Source organism: Podarcis melisellensis (assembly GCF_964234715.1).
Source record: "Podarcis melisellensis genome assembly, chromosome: 4".
Lineage (NCBI taxonomy): Eukaryota > Metazoa > Chordata > Lepidosauria > Squamata > Lacertidae > Podarcis > Podarcis melisellensis.
In genome coordinates, this window is record NC_138531.1 from 63599316 (window position 1) to 63621530 (window position 22215).

The 22215-nt window shown below is 41.4% G+C and overlaps 1 protein-coding gene and 1 long non-coding RNA gene across 3 annotated transcripts; one reads left to right on the forward strand and one right to left on the reverse strand.

Moving 5' to 3' along the window:
• Positions 1-1738: 1738 nt before the first annotated feature.
• Positions 1739-7127, reverse strand: LOC309368116. Its single transcript, XR_014167553.1, has 3 exons — positions 6771-7127; positions 6218-6259; positions 1739-2025 (listed from the first exon to the last, which is right to left on the reverse strand). It is a non-coding gene; the product is annotated as an uncharacterized lncRNA (long non-coding RNA).
• Positions 7128-8629: 1502 nt separating this feature from the next.
• Positions 8630-22174, forward strand: PDZK1 (PDZ domain containing 1). Of its 2 annotated transcripts, none has more exons than XM_081907881.1 (10): positions 8630-9121; positions 10032-10099; positions 12760-12971; positions 14124-14370; positions 15588-15724; positions 17238-17433; positions 18226-18422; positions 19273-19461; positions 20715-21014; positions 21524-22174. In XM_081907881.1, exons 3-10 carry the CDS (start codon positions 12765-12767, stop codon positions 21581-21583), a joined length of 1533 nt encoding a protein of 510 aa, XP_081764007.1. In that variant the 5' UTR covers positions 8630-9121; positions 10032-10099; positions 12760-12764; the 3' UTR covers positions 21584-22174. The 2 variants fall into 2 exon arrangements, with proteins under 2 accessions (XP_081764007.1, XP_081764006.1); XM_081907880.1 differs by having other exon boundaries at positions 10041-10099.
• Positions 22175-22215: the final 41 nt, after the last annotated feature.

A 22215-nucleotide genomic window follows, 5' to 3' on the forward strand; every position in this document is an offset into this window, starting at 1 on the left:
TCCTCTCTGCCCAGAACATTGGAGGCTATACACCACACCCCCTCAACAGTATTTATAGGAACTCAAACACTGAGATCCTGCTCTGTTCCAGTAACAAGAAGCCGAAAGCACCAGCCTGAAGATGTCGAAACGTCGCCTAGACACCCCAACTTTTACACGGGAAGACACCCGAGGACACCAAAACCTGCATATATATATATATATATATATATATATATATATATATATATATACATATATATCCTTAGTGATTTGGCAACTCTTAATGGGTTCATTTGAATGTCACTGTTTGCTACATCGTTGTTGGTTATTTAAAAGAAGATCTCAAATAAATATCTCCATAATTTTAACGTATATTAGAGAATGTGATGGCTTTCCTGCACTGCTAGACGAATGAGGTCTCTAGTCCTTATTATCACTGAATGTCATGTCACATTTAAAGATGGAAGGAAGCCATAAGCCTGTCTCTCCAAATGTCAAAAGTCTCTCAGTTGCCCAAACGGCGACCTTCCCCTGCCCTGCCTCCTTCATTAAAAGATGACCCAAGTATGTTCTCTCCATCTGTTTCAACCTCCAAGCCAACAAGACAGCTATTACTTGCCTAAAAATACCCACCAGTTAAACTCATAAAGCTTATGCATTGCATTTCATATTTAAGGGAATTTGATATAGAAATAACTACCGTAATCAGAAATACAGTATGGACATGGCCAGGGGATAGAAATGGAAACAGTATTAAGAAGCTCATTCAAGCTCTATCTACAAATAAGTAACCATTATTGATCAAGCATTATTGAACTGTGTCCCTATTGAAAATGAATTTCAATAGGGACACATGTAAGGTTGTACACGTAGTCTGGGGCAACCAGCTGCACCAATATAAGGTGGAGGACACCTAGCTTGCCGGTAGTACATGTGAAAATGATTTAGGGGACTTAGTAGACCACATGAGTCAACACTGTGATGCAGCAGCAACAAGAAAAAACTGTTCTGCCTTGGTGAGACAACACCTGGAATACTGTTCAGTTCTGGGCAGCACAGTTTAAGGATGTTGACAAGCTGGAGTGTGTGCAGAGGAGGGTGACCAAGATTATCCAAGGTCTGGAAACCAAGCCTTCTGAGGAACAGTTGAGGGAGTTGGATATGTTTAACCTTGGAAAGAGAAGACTGAAAGAAGATATGATAGCCATCTTCCGATATCTAAAGGGCAACATAGCCATATTCAGGGATGGTGAGAATTGTAGTTCAAAACATCTGGAAGGCACCCCTGTTCTGGACCATCTTTCCAAATCCCTTGCACCCTTCCCATTGGAAAGCCAAGTTGGGTTCAAAATGCTGAAACTACAGTAAAACTAAGAATAGGGCAGATGATGCCTCAACCCCTTGTTCATTTAGTTACTGTGTGTGTGTGTACTGTTTATATATACTGTGTGTGTGTGTGTGTGTGTGTGTGTGTGTGTGTATATATATATATATATATATATGTATATATTCTATTTTAAAAACACTTTTGAGATGGGATGACTAAACTATGATACTTTGAAAATGACTAACCATTTAAAAATGCATTTTGCAACTTGTGATTTGTTTTATTTTCAGCTCATTTCTTTAATTGAATTTGCCTTTTAGCTAACTGATATGTTAAGCTCTTTTTTTTCTGGAAAGTCACTGTCAAGTTAGAAGCCACCAGCATATATGTAAAGCTAGCACGCACACACACGCGCACACACACCCCATCCAGTTTTGTTTTGTTTTGTTTCTGTTCCAGTGTCGATCACCGTACACTAAAGTTGGAACTCGCTTATTAAGGCTGCATTCCTAAACATACTTATCTGGGAGCAACTCCCATAGAATTAAATGGAACTGATGTAGACATGCATGGCAGTGTGCTAATTGTCCAGTCTTCTACTTTGGAGAGCATCTTCCAAAGTTTACAGAGACTGCATGAAATTTTATCCACCTGAATAGTTTTGTTTCATCTGAAAACTCAAGGGGTTCTTGGGAAGGGATGGATTCCCCTGAGCTCTGGAAGAGAACAGGATAAAAATGTAATTAATAAATGTAATAATAGCAACCTAGCTCTTTAAGTTATACAAGAGCTTCTAGACATTGGGGATAAATTTGTTCACTCTGCATTTTTAAACATTTTAATTCATGCATCCCAGACGAAGGCTGTGTATACACTCCTGTTTATTCTGCATCTTGTGCTCCCCCACTGCTGGTTTGGAAAGTAGTGTAAACATGGCACTTAACCACAAGCCATATATATCCTGTATCCTTTTTTTAAAAAAAAAAAAAGAAATACAACATGCTGCTACATTTTCTCCCAGTTCTGATATGAAGTGAAAAAAGAACAACCTAGCTGCATTTAAGCCAATAATGTCTACAGCCTAATACACAAATCTTTTTATACTTTGCAAATCTAATATTTTTATGTTTTGTAGATCTCTGAATTTTACAGTAGTTCTTGGCTCACTAAATGTACCAAGATGTATAAAATATGTATAAAGTATGTATTTTAGGATAAATCTATTCAGAAATGTGTGTGTTGCTATAAGATGCATATTTACGTACTATTTTAAAAAATAGTATTTATTTTTTTAAATTGCAGATTGATGCAAAAATAAAATGGAATGAACAGATGCAAAAATTACACAAACTGGAAATAGATTGATCTGTCCATGTTTAACAGGAATGTTTACAGAAAGAAAACCCAGGAACTGAATTTCATATACATATTAAATTGAAGCCAGCTAGTAAATTTCAGCACTTTTCAAAAGAGTTTGCAGAAGTTCATGACAGATGGAAAATTTCAAAATAGGCATGTGCTATTTTGAACAAATACTTTAAAGAAGGGGTCTGTGGTTAACAGAGAAAAACTAAAGATCTCAACCACAAAACCTATCTGCAGTTACATTGCTATGGAGAATCTTGCTTGTTAAAATAAGGTTCTTCGACATCATACAGGCACTTAATTCTCTAGCAGAAGTTGGAATGCTTTTTATTTTCACTACATAGGGTTATTGGCTCGTTTCAGAGGAGTCCCTGCTGTTTGCTATTGCAAAGCCAAAATAGAAGGAACCAGACAGAGATACAGTACAGAGATATAGATGGGAAATTACTTGTGCTGAGCCACTGACATACTGAGGCATTGATAACAAGTTCTAGTACTGCTTCCTATCAAAGGAGGATGGAGCCAATACTGTAGTAATTTGACGTTATAGAATGAAATATTGTCTCCAATTATTATGGGTTGGAACTAAGACTCCAGCCTTAGGCTTCTTGTGCTTTTTTACATTTTCTTATGTTGTGTGTCAGCCTGTTCAGGAATAAATAGTGTCTTGTTTTGGGCATACAAAGTGAGTAACCTTGCTTTATACTAAAAAGAAGAAGAAGGTGGCAACAAGAATGATACCTGCATTTATACTGACAGGCATACCAGAAGTACCACAGCAGTCACCAAAGAGGAAGGAGATTACCCCAGAAGCTGAGCTCATGAGAATCACTGACAATTCTGAACTTGGACATTTGGGGCCATTCACAAAAAGGAAGTCAAGAGACCCCAGTAATGGACAGAAACCCCACAAGCTAGAGAGACTTCTGTGTTTTTTTCTGGGGGGACGCAGGGGTACGCATACCCCTAAACATTTTGTGAATCTAAGTTTGGCCTCATTGGGAAACAGTATTTCAATATGAGTAGGAAATGAGAGTAACCCCTACACGTTTTTTTAAGAAAAAAAGCACTGCCTACACCTGAGGAGAAGTGTTATTCGTTATTTGTCCTTTGAAGGACTTCATGTGAGTTGTGATTTAGGTGGGGACAGAATGTAGTAATTAGGAATTGTAGAGTTAAATAGTGGGAGGAATTCAATGCCACACTTGTGATCATTCCATTAGACCAATCATTTCAACTTGCCAAATGGAACAATCCCCCTATTTCCTCCCCAGTGCATATTTTGTGGGGGTTCTTCTGACCCCGAGCCAATTTTGGGGGGATGCAGGGAGTGTATGGAGGAAGGATGGGGAAGCCTTCTTGTGCAAGCAGAAGTCCTTGTGTAGAGGATTGGCTGACAGGACTCAATAGGTGAATGCCGCCCTATGTCCTCAACTATTATTGGTTGGAGCTAAGACTCCACCCTAGAAAATGCCATCTAGAGAACTCGAAAGCTTGCACAATACTTTGTAATATTTTAGTTGGCCTAACAAGACCCACCTATACTTGTCCTTGATTACTGAACACCTTTACAAACACATTCACATTTCTTGCCATCCTCTAAATAGCAGAGGTTTCTGGTGATTTGATTCCTTCTGTGTGTGTTTTGAGGGATTGAGTGTGTTTAATGAGTTCCAGAAAGAATAGAATCAAGGTTGATATGTTGCATATGTTGTTACACAAAAACATTTTTAGCCGACAATTAGAATATATTTAGTTATACCTTGGCCCATTCTAAAGGCTTGAAGCAGGTAAAATGCATTAATCTAACAAGTGCTAACACCACAAGCTATATCCCAGCTCCCTAAAACCACCCTGACTAGAAAGAACATACAATGTTTTCAGAATATGACCCAGGTTCAGTGAGGTTCTGGATGTGGGAAGCCAAATTTTATAGCTGTTGGAAAACCACCTAGAACTCCTCTACATGTTGTTGTTGTTGTTGTTGTTGTTGTTTAGTCGTTTAGTCGTGTCCAACTCTTCGTGACCCCCTGGACCAGAGCATGCACACTCCTCTACATACTCTAGAGTAAAACCAGAGCCATGCAAGATTAGCTGACAGTAACATTTGCTTCTGTGATCAGAGAACCAATGAGCATTGGTACTGGATCTACCCTGACTGTTGTAACGTTATTAGAACAATATTAGATATACCAATCTAAAACATCACAGGGCATACTGCTAAAAGTTCCTCCTTAACATTCCTCTGTAACAACACAGTTGCCCTTACTGCTGGTTCCTGGTTACTCTGCAGTGCCCTCTGGTGTTACATTTTAATAACACATTATTAATATTACAAGCAATACATTAAGATATACCGGTACATTCCTTAACTCTTCCTTAGCATTATAGATTCATGTAGGTAGCTGTGTTGGTCTGACACAGTCAAAATAAATTTAAAAATTGTCCAGTAGCACCTTAGAGTATCTAAAGAAGTGTGCATGCACACAAAAGTTTATACCCAGAATAAACTTAGTTGGTCTCTAAGGTGCTACTGGACAATTTTTAATTTTTTCCATTTTCTTCCTTAGCGTTATAAACCATGAGTGTAGATCCACCCTGGGAGTGATATTTGGACTCCCTATATCAGGATAGGGAGCCTTTGGCCTGCCAGCTGTTGTTGGACTACAATTCCCATTATCCCTAACCATTGTGAGAGACCCTGATGGGAGTTGGGGTGCAATAATATCTGGAGTCACCAGCCATGACAGTTATGTTGTACCTCCAATGTTAGAGGCAGTATACCAATTGCTGAGAATAACAATTGGAGAAACTGCTGTTGCATTCTATTTCTGCTCTTTTTAACGCCACAGGTTTTCCATCCCTGCCTTATATGAATAGTCCCAGGTAACAAACAAACAAAAAATGTTCAAGGTGAAGCACTGGCATGATTACACGGTCCATTTTGGGGTTTTAATCTATCTTGTTTCTGTCAGCCATAAGGGATATATGTATGTGTCACCTAGCCAAGAACTTGAAAGGATCTCAGATGGGAATTCATTCCAAGATAAGATGTTTCAGCTCTCGAAACCAAGAGGTACCAGGCAATTATTCATCTGGGCAGAACACTTTCAAGTTAAATGAACGAAATTAACCCTGAATACAAAGCCTTGCATGTTAGTTTTGTATATGCAAGACTTACTTTATTAGATGATACTTGGAAAACTGACGTCCCAATAACTGAAGAGTAACTATTGGCAGTGTCAGCTCTTCCCACAAACCTGAGAAGATTAACTGTGGGTATCAGGAATAGTGCTGGCTCATGAATGTGCCAAGATTGAGTAATTGTATGCATTCAGTTTTGAATACTTAGCTTTGCTGATTTTAGAAGAGAAGACTTGATTAATATGCATAGGTAATTTGTTTGCTTTGTATTAGAGATCACCAGTCAGTCAAGAACCTTCTGTCTGCTGTTGGTTAGAAATCAAACAGGAAGTGACATGTCTCAACAGAAAGAAAAAGAGTTTTTGGAAATAGGTTTGTTCAACGGGAGGGGATGCTTACCTCTTTCCCTGTTTGTCACTTCTCCACTTCAAGAAGAAGCAACTATGGTCATGAAGAAGAAAAAGCAAGGCATTAAGGACATAACAAGAGACTCCTGGATCAGGCCAATGGCCCATCTAGCATCTTATTCTCACAATGGCCAACTAGATCTGGCAAAATGAAGGCACCATGGGTGAGCAGTTCCCATGTCCAAGAAATTGCTCAACTGCTGGCTCTTGAGGGAGTTTCTGCCTGAAAGAGCAGAGTCACAGTCTGGGGCTGCTTCTGGATCCAGGTCTGTCACTGGCAGCTCAGGTAGCCGCAGTTGCCAGAAGTGCCTTTTACCAAGCATTATTATTATTATTAATTACATTTATATATTGCCCTTCATCTGAGAATCTCAGGGCCCTTTACAATATAAAAACACAAAAAATACATTATAAAATGCTACTGGCCACCTCTGCTGAGATTCCAGGGGTCTTCTTGGTGCTTAACCAGGATTTGTGTTCCTTTTCAACAAAGCACAGAAGAGACTAGCGTCTATAAGAAATATGGTGTGCCTTACACATACAACCTGGGCTATGATGGAGGAAGGGCAGAACATTACACCCCAACACGGTCTCTCGTTGCTCCCCTCATAACTTGGGTCCAAAGCAGCAGGCAGTCATGCCCCCGGGCTCTTGGTGCAGCCTCTCCTTGCCAGAATGCATGGAGTTCTGCCTGCTTCCACCTTCTCCTCCCCAGCAACACTTGCAGAAAACAACTGCTCAGTTTAAAAGGGGCACATTTCTTCCTGCGGTGACATCACACCCACCATTACCCTGGCAAGCTCCTCCTCCCAGTTTACATCATCAAACAATGAAATCCTGAGCCTGGCATTTGTCTCTGCTCACTATCCCCTCATCAGAGGAGGGGGTCAAACTCCGATGCTGCCTACAGGTTGTGTCAATGGCCCATTACTTTCCGTTCTACTACATGATGGTTCTTCTCCCCAGGCCAAGAAACAGATTTCAGCCTGCATCTTTACACGGCTAAGCTGTCTTGCACCTGGGTTCCCTCACTGTGAGAAGCGAAGTTACAGGGAACCAGGCAGAGGGCCTTCTCGGTAGTGGCACCCGCCCCGTGGAATGCCCTCCCATCAGATGTCAAGGAAGTAAACAACTATCTGACATTTAGAAGACATCTGAAGGCAGCCCTGTTTAGGGATGTTTTTAATGATTGATGTTTTAATGTATTTTTAACCTTATGTTGGAAGCCGCCCAGAGCGGGTGGAGAAACCTGGCCAGATGGGTGGGGTAGAAATAATCTATTATTATTATTATTATTATTATTATTATTATTATTATTATTATTACATTTACTAACTCTAGAAATTAGTGGCAGCCAGAAGTTTTAGGGGATCTTTGCCTCCTGCAAACCCATAACAATAATAATAAAAAACAAAGCAATACCTTTAAGCAGAGGTTGGATGGCCATCTGTCATGGATGCTTTAGTAAGATATTCCTGTATTGCAGGGGTTGGATGACCTTCAGGGTTACCACCCAACACGACAATTCTATGATTCTGTAACAGTTTAAAAAGCCATGTAGAGGGCACATGAAGAAAGACCTCTGATTTAGACTAGAAGATGTGGAATATTGATGTGTGTTTTAATCTGTGTTTACTTTATCACTGATTTTAAATTTTTTGACTGTTTTATGTAGTTGTTTTTATTGATAACTTTATTCTTTTTACAGATAGGTAGCCGTGTTGGTCTGCCATAGTCAAAACAAAAAAAATGTATCTGAAGAAGTGTGCATGCACACGAAAGCTCATACCAAGAACTAACTTAGTTGGTCTTTAAGGTGCTACTGGAAGGAATTTTATTTTTTTGTTTTATTCTTTTTGTAAACCACTTTGAGGCTTTTCACAATGAAGTGGCACATACATTTTGTAAAATAAATAATTTACACCACATTTGAAGCGCATGAGAACTGTAGTTCAAACACACACACACACACACACACACACACACACACACACACGAGTTTGATTTTCCAACACCCTTAACAAATTACAACTCCCAGTATTTGAGTTTTTGTAGGGGGGACAACATATGGTTTAAATGCATGGGGTATGTACACAGCCTAGGTTTCAGAGTGTGGGGAACAAAATAGGCAGGCAAATTTCCAGGATTAGCAAAACAGATTGTAATCTCAAAGCATTCTAAACTGACTTTTCCACAGCCCCTCCTTAGAAATCTCTGAAGAAGTTGGCAATGCTTAAATTTCCTTGATCTTATGAGCCTAACCTAGCAGGAAGATTTTAATAACTGCTCTGTGCTATTACTGCCTGTGCCTTGTTTATCACTCTGCAGCACTTAATGGTGATTTCTTTTCATTCCGTTTTTACAACACTGTCTGTCAGAGCACTCTGTACTTTCATGGCGTTAAGCAAGCCAGTACTTCCCCCTGCCCTCTTCCAGCCTGGAGCAGAAACAAAGGGCATCTCTGCACTCCAAATCTATTGCATATAGGTTTTATATCAGCCTAACCAGTTTCATTTCTCCCCAAGGATCCTGGAGATTGTAGGGCTAATAATCCTGTTTGTGGCATAGTGATTGGAATCACAGAGACAGCTACCTGAAGGCAGAACTTAAGAACTCCTTTGGTTCTCTTTTCTGGGTTAGAGATCCCTTGCTTTTTTTCTTGCAGAATGATTCCTCCCAGGTTCCCTGGCGAGAGGAAATCACCACTAAGCCAGTTTAAGTCTGCGTTGGATAAGCCCTAAAGGTTTACAGGTGCTTCATGGGAATTAGGTCAGTAGCTTTGCTGGAAAAGGGAAGGAGAGCGGGCGTGGCGTGGATTCATCCAAGCAGTGCTATGGTCCTGGAGCCAGATATTAGCTCCCCGCTTAAGAGACCGCAGAGGCCTCACTCTGGCAAGGTATGGGGTATCTCATTTTATTATAGTCAGCATTTCAAAATATGATTGAGGGTGCGAATGAAAAGCTGATCTTATGAATGCATATTGGTGCTCTTATTGTGGGAGAGCCAAATGTCATGCTGTTGTGTGAACATTTCTAGATATCTGAGATCAAATGTGGCCTACCCTTTTGGGGGGTATACTTTGATTTGCAAAGAGGGAGTAAAGATACAGTGTCATGTCTGCGAGTAGGCCAGGGCCTTGGATTATTCAGCCCTGATGAAATTGCCAGGTTGCGTTTTGTCTGCATCCTTTTTTTATATGAGATGCTTTTGATGAATTACTTTGCTGCGAGACCAGTTCTGCATAAGTCTTAGGTCCATAATAGGGTATCCCTGGTCCCGCTCAGCTCTGGGAGGAAACAGGAAGGGTGGGTGTCAACCATAGGTAGGCCTGCATCAACCCCCCCCCCAAAAAAAAACCATAGGATGAAAGATGGCAGCATAGTTTATATGTGTAGATGCAAATTTAAAGAGACCTACAATAATTTAAACTGAAGTACAATAACAGTCTTATAGTGGAGGACATTCTGAACTGCTGTGCCTGTTCCGGCTCCTATCCCGGTGCCGAATATTGATGTGCAACTTCAAGGCCCCTGTTCTCCATTAGGGCTCTTTTAATTCGGACTTGGGCTGTCCTTTTAATTCAGAGTGAGACACGTGGCTGCTCTTGGCTGTGATCCATGTGAGAATCTTGGCACCTGTGATGCATTACTAAGGAGGAATCCAAAGTTTCTGAGGAAAGCCCAATGCTGCTCAGCTGAGAGGTGTGGGGGTGGAGAAAAGATTGGTTATCAAGAAGGCGAACAAATGCAAAGAAGCCTGTTAAATAAATCATCTTTTAAATCAACCTTTGTTCATTTGAAATGTAGCTGTGCATACTGGTACAGCAGCATGAGAGACTGCAGAAGAAAATTCTGAGGGCAAACTACACAAGCAGGTAAGTTTTTCCCCTGACTCCTCTCCTTCCAATTTTGTTGTGTGTTTTTAAAAAAATGATTGCTAGATTTTGGGTCAAATCACTTTCATGTAACTCTGAGAGCTAGAAACTTGTGTGTAATATATACACAAATGATAAGAATCACAGGAATCCATCTGATTCCACATGCTGAAATTTTATTTATTTGTTTAGAGTTTCTCAAATTTGATTACACTATGTTTATTAAAAGTGTGTGCCCCTTTTTCTTTCATTGTAAATTAGCTATGAAAATAAGGAATAAGCACACATTATGCTGACTGTGCATAGATCATAGGGGAGTGGGATCATGCTTGCTGGCTTCCTAAGCCTATGCACACCTGTAAATGAGCTTGCTTGCATTACAGGGCCCTGTCTATTCTGTTCCTGATCGCATTTGGGCTCTCGCACAGGTTATGATGAACATTTGTAGAGAGCAGAGGTGGGACCCATGGGGTGATCCTGCTCCCACTTTCAACAAAACATAGGAAGACCCTATAGATAGCACTTGTCAAGCAAGTGGGCTTGTATTAAGCTAGAACTGCTAGTTTGTGGTTGGAGCTTTTTTTATATATAAAAATACAGGTATTCATTTTATTAAATGACTAAGGAGCCAGGAATCAGCTGTTCAGTGGTAATTAGAATGACAAGAATAATACGTGCAGGGAAGCAGAATGCCACTTAGTCCAATCTTCCACTCATTAACCATCATCTCTTTACATATTAACTACATCATCTAGATTATAGTATACTACCAGCAAAGCAGGGGTGAGCAAAGTACACAATTATCACAGAGCACTGGAACTGCAGCATCATTACTAAGCTGCCCTGCTCCTCTGGAGTGGGGAACAGGTTCAGCAGAATTTAACTTAGCTTATTAGCCAACAATTATCTGTGGTTACCACCTATCCCTTGCCCTTGCACAGTGGGAGGACTCAGGCAGAGAACTTAGTCTTTCACTTAGCACTGGGCTTTGTAAAGAGGTTTTGCCCTTACCTCAAATAGAATAAGAGCTCATCTCTCCTCTGAGATCTCCCACCTGAGCCCAATGAGAATATTGCTCCATTTCTGGTTGTCCCCTCCTCTCCTTCTAATAGAAGTGTAGTCGATAAGAACAAGAGAGAGAGTCTTCTCCACTGCGGCATCTGGATTATGAAGCATTTGCCCAAGGGAGCTTCAGCCGGCTGCCCCCCTCAGTGCCTGCTTTTAAGAGGCCACTGAAAAAAATGTGTTATTTGAGTACGTGTATTTCCCATGGTTGTTTCCCCCCTTCTGTTTTTATTCTTGCTGGTTAATTTTTTATTCCATTTTATTTAGTTACGATGTGTTAAGATAAAACACGATAAGCTGCCTTGAAGTAGGCATTTTGCCTAGAAAGGAATGTGCATTTTACTATAAATAAACCTGCAAGCAGCATGCATGAGAGACTCCTGTTATTTTTTACCTTTCCCAAACAACAATTCAAAGGCCTCTTTTCTCAAGCCCTCTTCAATTTACAGTATAGGAACTCCGGGAAAAGAGAGAGGATTTTTTGTGCTATACGCTGGATGGAGGGATGGTTGCCATTCATTTGTTCTGGCGATTCCAGATTTGTGGAATCCTGCCTATGAATTATATGCTTTCTTTCACCATACTTCATCATATGCCTAAGATTTGCTTTCTCACACTGGGCTCACACTGCTGGCTCTGCTGAATAAGCTGCACACTATCCCCGATTTCTGTGTGTTATCTATAGTTAGCTGCAGGGGGGAAGACAACATGCATAGGCTTCCCCCCTAAAGACATCCATGACTAGCATGTGGACATCAGGAGTACAGCTGAGAGATGCCATGTGGCTTTGAAAGCAGGATCAGTGGCATGGCCCCACTGCCCCTTGGACACACAAATAATGAGGGAACTAAGCGGTCACTGTAAGGGATGCTGTGGTCCTCGCCAACCCTGTGATAGCCTTGGCTAGTTGTTGATTCAGTCAATATGTGTTTGTGCTGTACAAGAGGCCTGAACCAAGTGTGAGTTGCTATGTGCAAATGAGAGGGAATGACAAACAATTTTAAAAAATCATTAGAAGAAGAGTTTGGATTTGATATCCCGCCTTTTCACTCCCTTTAAAGAGTCTCAAAGCGGCTAACATTCTCCTTTCCCTTCCTCCCCCACAACAAACACTCTGTGAGGTGAGTGGGGATGAGAGACTTCAAAGAAGTGTGACTGGCCCAAGGTCACCCAGCAGCTGCATGTGGAGGAGCGGGGAAGCGAACCCGGTTCCCCAGATTACGAGACTACTGCTCTTAACCACTATACCACACTGGCTCTTAATGAGTAGCTTGTGTCGTTTATTCTAGTAATGTGTGATGTCTACATTGTATTTTCAAAGAAAATTTTTGCTAAAGTGCTATGAATAATCAGGGCATCAATTTATATCTCAGAGAAAAATAATCCAGATTAATCAGTACCTTCTTCTCTGTCCCCACAAAAAAAAAAAAAATCAAAACCTGGAATTGTCTCAGTATTTCTATAATTGTCCTGGTTCCTTTTATGAGCACCTTCTTTGGCTCATTCCACTGGACTAGTTTTCCGTAACAAGGTTCTTTTTCCTTCCATGAGCATCTTTGCCAACAGAGTAATATTTTTTTTATCCCTTGTGACAGAAACGATGTCTCCTCTTCGGCCCAGGGAATGCAAACTGACCAGAAAAGAGGCAGAGAACTATGGATTCTGTCTGCGCCTTGAGAAATATAAAACAGGGCACCTGATCCGGAACGTAGCAAAGGGGAGTCCAGCTGAGAAGGCTGGCCTGAAAGATGGAGACAGAGTCCTGAGGGTCAATGGGATTTTTGTAGACAAAGAAGATCATGGAACGGTATAGAACAATTTCATTTGGGGGCCCTTTCTGCTGCCAGACAAACAGGAAATATTGGTACATCATGCAGCCTGATCCCGGACTCATCAATTTAAAATCTTTACCTTTTCAAAAAGCTCAGGGTGCCTTACATTGATTTAAACTGATAAAATAACCATCAGCACCACCACCTTGATCATGTGCAGCAGCAATAATATTATTCAGCAATTGCCCGTCTCCTCTGTTAAAAGTCTGGCAGTTCCCAAAGGCATTTCTAAAACATAGAATCTTAGTGTTGGAAGGGATCCCAAGGATCATCTAGTCCAACCACCTGCAATGCAGGTGGCCCATATGGGTATCGAAGCTGAAACTTTGGCATTATCAGCACCATGCTCTAACCGACTGAGCTAACTACGATGACGGACATGACTCCTTAGCCCAGGGGTGGCTAACCTGCAGGTCAGGTCAATTTTTCTGCCACCTAAGATCCTACCAGTTTGGGTGACATCAACAAAAAGAGGGAGTATGAGAGTATGGGATAGCTCCACCAACTTTTAGTCACACCCATCGTGGACATGTGGCCTCTGAGGGGTTAGCCAAGGGTGAATGTGGCCCTCAGGACTTAGCCCCAGGGCCATGACTGAAAAGGCCATGCTTCTAGCCATAGGCAACCTCTCTTTTCATGAAACATGCAGCAGGGCCTTTTAATATTGAGAGCAGCCTTAACTGGGAAGCAGTTTATACAGACCGAACTGCTCCCTGTGGCATGTTTGTCCCATTACATTTAATACGATTTACTCCTGGGTAACCCATGTGCATAGGGCTGGAACCTTTGGGCATATATAACTTGCAGGTCTCCACTCACAGCACTACAGTTTCTTAGAGAGGAATTGACTATTAAACCCATTTGTATCCGTAGTGTAGATATATCATTAGAGATTTGCTACACCAAACGTTTTCTGTTTCCCCCCTTCCAGCATGGGCACCCAGAGGTAACTTTATGGGATTCCTGGATTGTGACTACTCTATTTTGTCCCCAATATGTATTGCACGTATCCTTCAGTCTCCTTTGTCAGTAGGTCTCCTCTTGTACAAGGCAACAGGAAATACCTAGATGAGCTATTTTACTACTACCTGTGATTACTACTGAAATGCTCATTCTGCCCCATACAGGTGGCTGATTTAGTTAGGGAAAGTGTGGACTCTGTATCATTCCTTGTTTTGGATGAAAAATCTTATGAAGATGCACATAAGGAAGGGGTCAATTTTGAAGAGTTGGGTCAAACATTACCAGTCCAGCAGCAAGCAGAAAACACTTCAGTTGTGACAAATGGAGAACCTGGCCCAGTTGCACATCCCCGCCTCTGCTATCTGGTGAAAGAAAGAAACAGCTATGGCTTCTCTCTGAAGACAACGGAAGGTGAGAACAATAAGCATAGACAATGCACATGTAGCATTATATAATATTCATTGTATGCATTCTGGAGGTGGCAGTGGGCTTGGTAGTTCAATACAATTTCTTTATGTTGCGTTCATATAAAGCACATGTTCCCAAGCCCTTTGTTGAAGACCATTATTTGGATTGTGAGTTCTCATGGTAATGAAATGAAAAGGTATTCGAATTAATCTGAAACTCTGCTGAAGTGCCAGAAGGAACAGCACAAACCTTCTGGAAATATAAAGGCTTTGGTTGAAAACATTTCAGCTACAGGGACAGGCTAGCACATACATTTTCCCCCTACAGCTGATTCACACATCACACAGCATCTGCATGGTTTTCCAATTAAATGAGATGTGGGGCAGCAGAGTGTAGCATTTTAGGGGGTGAAAATTAATTTTGGCAAATTTCTTCAGTGAGGGGTCTTAAAATTATGTTTCTGGGTGTGAGAAATACAAATCTTTTTGTAATTAGACAACATTTAGCTTGGTAAGTCTACATTTGATGAAGGCGCAGATAAGCTGCTTTTAGAAAACAAAAGATTTTAAATTTCACCTTCTGAAAATCTCAGGTAATGTGGAATAATAATAAAAACTAATGATAATATGACTGCAAGTACATGGCAATGGAAGTGTCTTCCACAATAACAGCAAGAGAACTGAGGTGGATGCAATATATCTGCTTTTTGTCGCAACTCTTGAAAATTATATCCAAGGGTATAAAGAAAGATCTCTATCCAGGTATTTTTACCGTGTTTCATGCTGGCAGTCACTGGCACATTTTGTAACTGCCCAAGAAAGACTTGTTCCTTTCAAGACAGGAAGCACTTACATTTGGCAATACAATCATAAGCCAGGTGCTAATAAACAATGGGAAAACAAGTCGTATTTAATAAGCAACTATTCTTGCTGGTGGAAATCATCAACCAACATAAACAAGTATAATAATCCTCCCCACGGCAGTATTGAACATGGCATAAAGAAAGGTTGGGCTTCAGAGGGTGAATGGCTTCCCTCTTGAATTCCTGGGGCATAGAAAGAAGACATGGTTATTTCCAGTTGGATCACACGTTTACTGCCATTTCATATGTTCCTTGAACAAAACGTCCCAAGTCTACAGGGCTCCTATTGTTATGCCATTGCTGAGTAACACAGAACATGGCGAGTTATTTAGATCTATCCTGGTTCTTTCTATTCCAGGTCACAAGGGATTGTTCATTATAGATTTGGCCCCACAAGGACCAGCTGCATTAGCCGGAGTGCAGCCCAATGACCGCCTGATCGAAATCAATGGAGAGAATGTGGAAAACGACACTCACGAGGAAGTAGTCGAGAAGGTATCTCCAAGCCTAAAAATCAAGACCTCAGTCTCCACCCTGTTCTTCAATCTTTGGTTAGGTTTCCCCCCACAGATGTAAGAATGTGGTCCTGAAGGAATGCAGGCAACCATTTTCCCAGCGTTAACTCATCACAGTACAGTGGTACCTCAAGTTAAAAACTTAATTTGTTCTATAAGTTCGTTCTTAACCTGAAACTGTTCTTAACCTGAGGTACCACTTTTATCTAATGGGGCCTCCCACTGCCGCCACCGCACAATTTGTTCTCATCCTGAAGCAACGTTCTGAACCCGAGGTACTATTTCTGGGTTAGCGGAGTCTGTAACCTGAAGCATCTGTAACCCGAGGTACCACTGTATGTATCTGTCTGCTTAAGCATAGGAATGTAAGCTGCCAAAGTCAGACCGTTGCTCCATATTATTTGAAATTATCTATATTCACTGGTAGTTGCTCTTCAGGGTTACAGGCCTGTCCTACCCGGAGATGCCAGACACTGAACCTGGGACCTCCTGCATGCAAAGCAGATGCTCTACCACCGAGTTTCATTAAACATGACAGGTGATTGACAGGTGGGTTGCCATCTGTTAAAGTTGGCCCCAGGACAAAAACGGTCCCCACCTCTGCAAATGGCGCTGTGGTCTAAACCACTGAGACTCTTGGGCTTGCCAATTAGAAGGTCAGCGGTTCAAATCCCCGCGACAGAGCGAACTCCCATTGCTCTGAACCAGCTCCTGCCAACCTAGCAGTTTGAAAGCACACCAGTTCATCTAGATAAATAGGTACCACTGTGGCGGGAAGGTAAACGGCATTTCCATGCACTCTGGCTTCTGTCACGGTGTCCTGTTGCGCCAGTAGTGGTTTAGTCATGCTGGCCACATGACCTGGAAAGCTGTCTGTCCACACGCCGCCTGTCACGCCGCCTCCCTCAGCCTAAAAGCAAGATGAGCGCTGCAACCCCATAGTCGCCTTTGACTGACGTAACTGTCCAGGGGTCATTTACCTCTACCTATACCCATGTGCCTTCCATGTGAGTAATATGTGAACAGGGCTTTTAGACAAGGCTTACAGCATAGCCTCTAAAGTATTTAACAGCTAAAACTTATTTCTAATAGTTTCCCCAGCCCAGCCCATCCACAGGGCTGAGTGACTGGTGTCTAGCTATCTACTGTCATGCCTTCCACTCAAATTGCATAAGTAGTAGATTTAATGCTGAAAAATTTGTGTTAGTGTTAAGTATTCAGATCCAAAGTGAATAAATAGGTGGGCCGTGTCTGAATGTGGAAGAGCAATCAAACATGCACTCCAGACACTATAGGCTTCATAAATGCAGTTCAGAACAATTTAAGCCTCACTTATGAAAATGCCATCAGAAAAGATGTTTTGTGCTGACTAGGGATTTCCAAGGTCACCTCATCCACATCAGCACTTTGAATATAAAATGCTCCTCAGCCCTGTCCCACTGTTTGGCATGGCTGAAGTACTAGCTCTAAGCATTGTATGTCTGTGTTCCCAGGTGAGGAGGTCTGGAAATCGACTTGTGTTTCTGGTGTCAGATAAAGAAACCGATCAGTATTACAAGAGCCAGAACATGCAGCTGAGGAGAGAAATGGCAAGTTTGAAATTATTACCCCACAAACCCCGAAGGCTGGAGCTTGCAAAAGGAAAAAATGGTTATGGATTCTACCTGAGAATGGAACAGAATGGTAAAGGTATGATCGATCGATCTATATATCTTATAACATTTATGAAACACCTTATCCCATACAAGTGTGATTAATATGTGCAAAAAATTATAAAATTCATTAAAAATCGCATTTGTGCCACAGCTCTCCATTTGTGGAATACACATTTATAGGCAAAAACATTCTTCTTCAACCAGGCCTTTGACTAACGTCCTATATCCTTTTAAATGTGCTCATAGGGAGGGAGTGGGGGGTTATTTGCTTGTTGTTGTTTTCTTGTTTTTATTATGTATTTTGTGTTTTTTCTCTTGTAATTTTATGCTGTTAACCACCCTGAGATCTGCAGATGAAGGGCGGTATACAAATTTAATAAATATATAAACAATCACATTCACTCAGTAAAAGGGAATACAGCAGCAGCAAAAATAACTGCTAGATATTCCCCCCCCCCCATATGACTGTGTGAACAGATGTGCTTTATGCTGTCATCTTAAAAATGGCAGGTGGGGATAGAGCATTATTTATTTGGTCTAATCCAGCCTGGATCATCTAATGTTCTTAATAGAAAATGATTTCCCTGAGTTTATAATCAAACAGAATTCGGATCTGAGAAATCTGGAGCCCAATCAATTTCTCTCTTTCACCTGGAAAATGCTGCAGTGCCACTTGGCTGCTAGTGTAACTTGCACTTCTTGAGAAGGCAGCATTTTGTGAGGTAGTCAAACAACATTAAAAGACCTAAGCCACAGGTATGGTCTTAAACGAAAACCCACTAAGGCACTTTACCAAGTATCAGGCCTTTCTTATTTTTGTGTACAGGTCACTTAATTAAGGACATTGATTCTGGCAGCCCTGCAGCAGAAGTTGGTCTCAAGGACAACGACATTCTGGTGGCTGTCAATGGAGAGTCGGTTGAAGCACTGGACCACGAGGCTGTCGTGGAGAAGATCAGGAAGTCTGGTGAAAAAACTGTGCTGCTGGTGGTGGATGACGAAACCGACGCCATGTACAAAATGGTAACAGACACACTTGCGCACAAGCACAACTAACTTGGAAGTCATACGATGAGCAAAACGGTGGGGGTAACCAGACGGCTGCAGCTATCTGTAGTTACATAGAGCAAGCATAGAAATTGGTAACATATGCAGAGAATGCCAACTTTAATTCTTTTTATAAGCAAGTTTCTAGGTTGGAAGGATTAGCCTGAAAGTCTGGCGGAGATTCAGAAGCCACAGGTGGAAGCTGAGAAGGCTTGGCAGGGCGTGGAACTTCCTACATTACTGTATTTTCCCTCCCCTTTTGGCAAAATGACTCATACCAAATTAGCAAATATATACCAGCTCCTCTTTTCCTGGTGCAGAATTCTGATTATCTGTATGCAAACTTTCAATTTTTGAAAAATGCATGGAATATTGCCAGCTGAACATATAGGCACCAAGTAGGTATAGATGCATTTATATTACTTGGCTTATGTTATAAATTGTTGGAGGCTATTTGTGTTTTTTTGGGGGGAATAGACATAAAGTATTTAATGACATGACTCAAAGCAGAGTAAAATGTTCACTCCTTCTTCAACAGTTGGAGGGTCAAAATGTCATAGAGGCAGTTTATTCCACCCACACAAGTTCCTGCATCATTCTCTGTGGTGTGCTTATAAATTGATAGGATATAGGGAACGGAGGAAAGGAGGGACTGAATGTGCCATCTGCTATCATGGAAGAGAGAAGCAAGAGATTTGCAAATATTTAGTGGCAAATATTGCTCATTATATCCCAAAATGTGTAAGGGAGGTTTTATCATCACACGATGTTTGGTAGCAATGTGTATTTTGCAATAAATGCCTTTTTCCCCCTTTTGGTTACTAAGGCTAAGATATCCCCATGCCTCTACTATCACACAACCCTGGTGCAATCTCCATGTGAGGCTGAAGTGCCAACATGTCATACGGCGAAAGAGCATCACAAGCCCAGACTCTGCTACCTGGTAAAGGGTCCCAGTGGCTTTGGCTTCCGTTTGAATGCCATCAAAGGTTTGCCTGGCCAGTTCATCAAAGAGGTATTAATCTAATCCATATGCTGGTGAAATAAACATGATGCCAAATATGAGCAGCAGTTGCCCAGCCCTTCTGCTCCAGAGGTGCACAATGCAGGGACCACTTTCAGTCTAGCCTTGCCCCAGGCTTGCACATTCCCTACCCCCCTTTTTGCTGCTGCATGGCCACAAGGAGGAGCATGAAAGACTCATGCACAATATTAAGAGTTGAAAGGGGGCACATGAAAGAAGTTTTTAAAATTATTTAAATTTATATAATTAGAGTTATAGCAAAAAAGGTCACCTATTCAGCGCATATATTACATCATGCGTAGGTTAGACATCAACGCCAATTCTCTTTTATGATGCAAATTCTGATAAATACAAGGAATCAAAGTTTTCTAAACAATTTGTATTATTTCTTCCATTCCATAACTGTTTAGATCACATTCAATTACTCCGTACTGTTAAGCCCCAGATTTTTTTCTCACCACTGATCTATTGACAGCATTCTATCCGTTTTTCATGCCATGGTGAGTAGCTGCAAGCATATGAAACCCCAAACCTGTGCATTGCACAGTATCTTGCTGTTTCATTAATTGCCACCAGAAATCGACAGCCAATTATTTATTTGACATTAACTTGAATTCCCTCCAGATCATGTGATGCCCTATTCTCATCGTTTTTTAACTTCACGTCAAACCTTCTCTCGGGACCTTATCCATTTCCGTGCTACCACTTCTTTTGTGCCACTTGCTAGCAAAGAATGCGACCATTGATTTTGTTTTCAAACTCCCGTGCTCTAAATCCGCATGTGAAAATAAATAAAAGTAATAACCGCTCTCTGAAGCATCACTACAGCTGTGCTTAAAAGAGGGTGGGTGGCGCTTCAGAGTGAGTTTTGGCAAAGTGCTCTCTGAAGAGGTGCCCCAGCTAAAAATCACTGTAGTCATATTTAAAGGGAGGGTGGGGTGAGCTGGGAGTGGGTAGGCTAGGGGTGGGTGAGGTGTAAAGGGAGTAGGGGTTGGCCAGGTAAAAATGTTGGCAGGTAGGTGGGGTTGGTGAGCACAAGCAGCAATGGCAGCACCCCCTGGGAAGGAAATACCATCTCACTATTTTTAACTATTGCATTTCATTAATTGTAACTTCACAGTGTACAAAGCTTCCTAGCCTGCAGTCATTTGGCAGTCAGAACTACCCCTACCATAACTACCATACTCTGCCCACCCACTCTCAAGCAATAAAATGCCTGGCTTTTTAATACGATATAATTTCAGGTAAAGGAGGGTGGCCCAGCAGAAAGAGCAGGGCTGAAAATCGATGACATCTTAATAGAAGTCAACGGTGCAAACGTGGAGAATGAAGATTATGACGATGTCGTGGCAAGAATCCATGATGGTGGAAACAAGCTGAAACTAGTAGTATGTGGAGAAGAAGCTTATCGGTACTTCAAGGCCCAGAATATGCCCATCACTGCCCTCATGGCAGATTCACCAGACAGCAGTAGTGACCCTCCTGCTTACACAGAGATACAAGCCCCAGAGCCAGATGGACCATTGCCAGAACCACGAGAGAGGGTGAGCTACCTTATTTATAAAGGCTGAGGAAAGGGATTTGTTCAAGGTTGCAGTCCTAAGTTTGCTTATTTGGACAAAAACCTAAATTAAATCACTGGTATTCAGTTCCACGTTTATATGGCTAGGTTGCAAATAAGTGGTCCTATGATTTGGCCAGAACAACTATGGACATGGCATGGCTGAGCTTATGCTCAGTCTATGCTTAAATCACAGAATGACATTTGCGTGAACAAGCAAATGTGCTAGTTCCGGGGGGGGGGGGGGTTGTGCCCTCAGCACTCTTCCCCCAGCCCTGCTGCTGCTACGCAACTTAGAGCTAAGCTATGGTTTGGCTGAGTGTTACATCTGAACCCATTTTTTCTGGGTTTCCTGCTCTTGGTTTGTCTCAAGGCCTGAAATTTGCACATTTGCTTGTTCATGCAAACTGGGCCAATATTCTAGACTAGATCAGACTGCTGCTGGGAGCGTTTCTTACTTGTTTACTGGGTTTTTTCTCTCTCTCTCTCTAGGCTAACTCATCCTCCTCTTCACTCTCAGTTGCTTCTGAAGATGATGATACCAAATTGTAATGCCGGGGTCAAGTACCTTCCCATGGTAGTGCCCAAAAGGGAATAGTATTCTGAAGCAGAGTTACAAATATTACTGCTTAGAAAATGTTGGCTACTCTCTTGTGCATGCTTACTTGAAACAAAGGCCCATTGAACAAACAAACATGTATAGGATTGGACTGCTAGATAACATGGCTTTCAGGTGAGGAAGGGATCCTACTGGATTCCGACCTCATTTTTGTTAGGCTTTTTCCATGTGGACCAGGACTGCATGCATTAAGAATGTTACTGTGTTGATTGCAGCCAAAGCTTCCTAATGGAAAATGGTGAGTGAATACCTACCATGCATATGTACACTTACTATATCCCAATTAAATCAATAATCATTCTTATTAACATTGATTGCTCATATAATTTGAACCATTAACCCCAAAGCAACTATTAATGTTTAGTCATTTTAGTACAAACTAGTTTTAGGCTTTGTTGCCCAACATTTGAACACTTTGAAAACACTGCAGTGTATCAGTTATGGACTGGCATATCTACATTGGTTGCTTTCACAGTATTAATTCCATTTTAAGTTTTAAAATAAATTGTTTCACAGTAGTCTGATCTGTGTCTGCAGAGTATCTGATATACAGAATGTGAAAGAT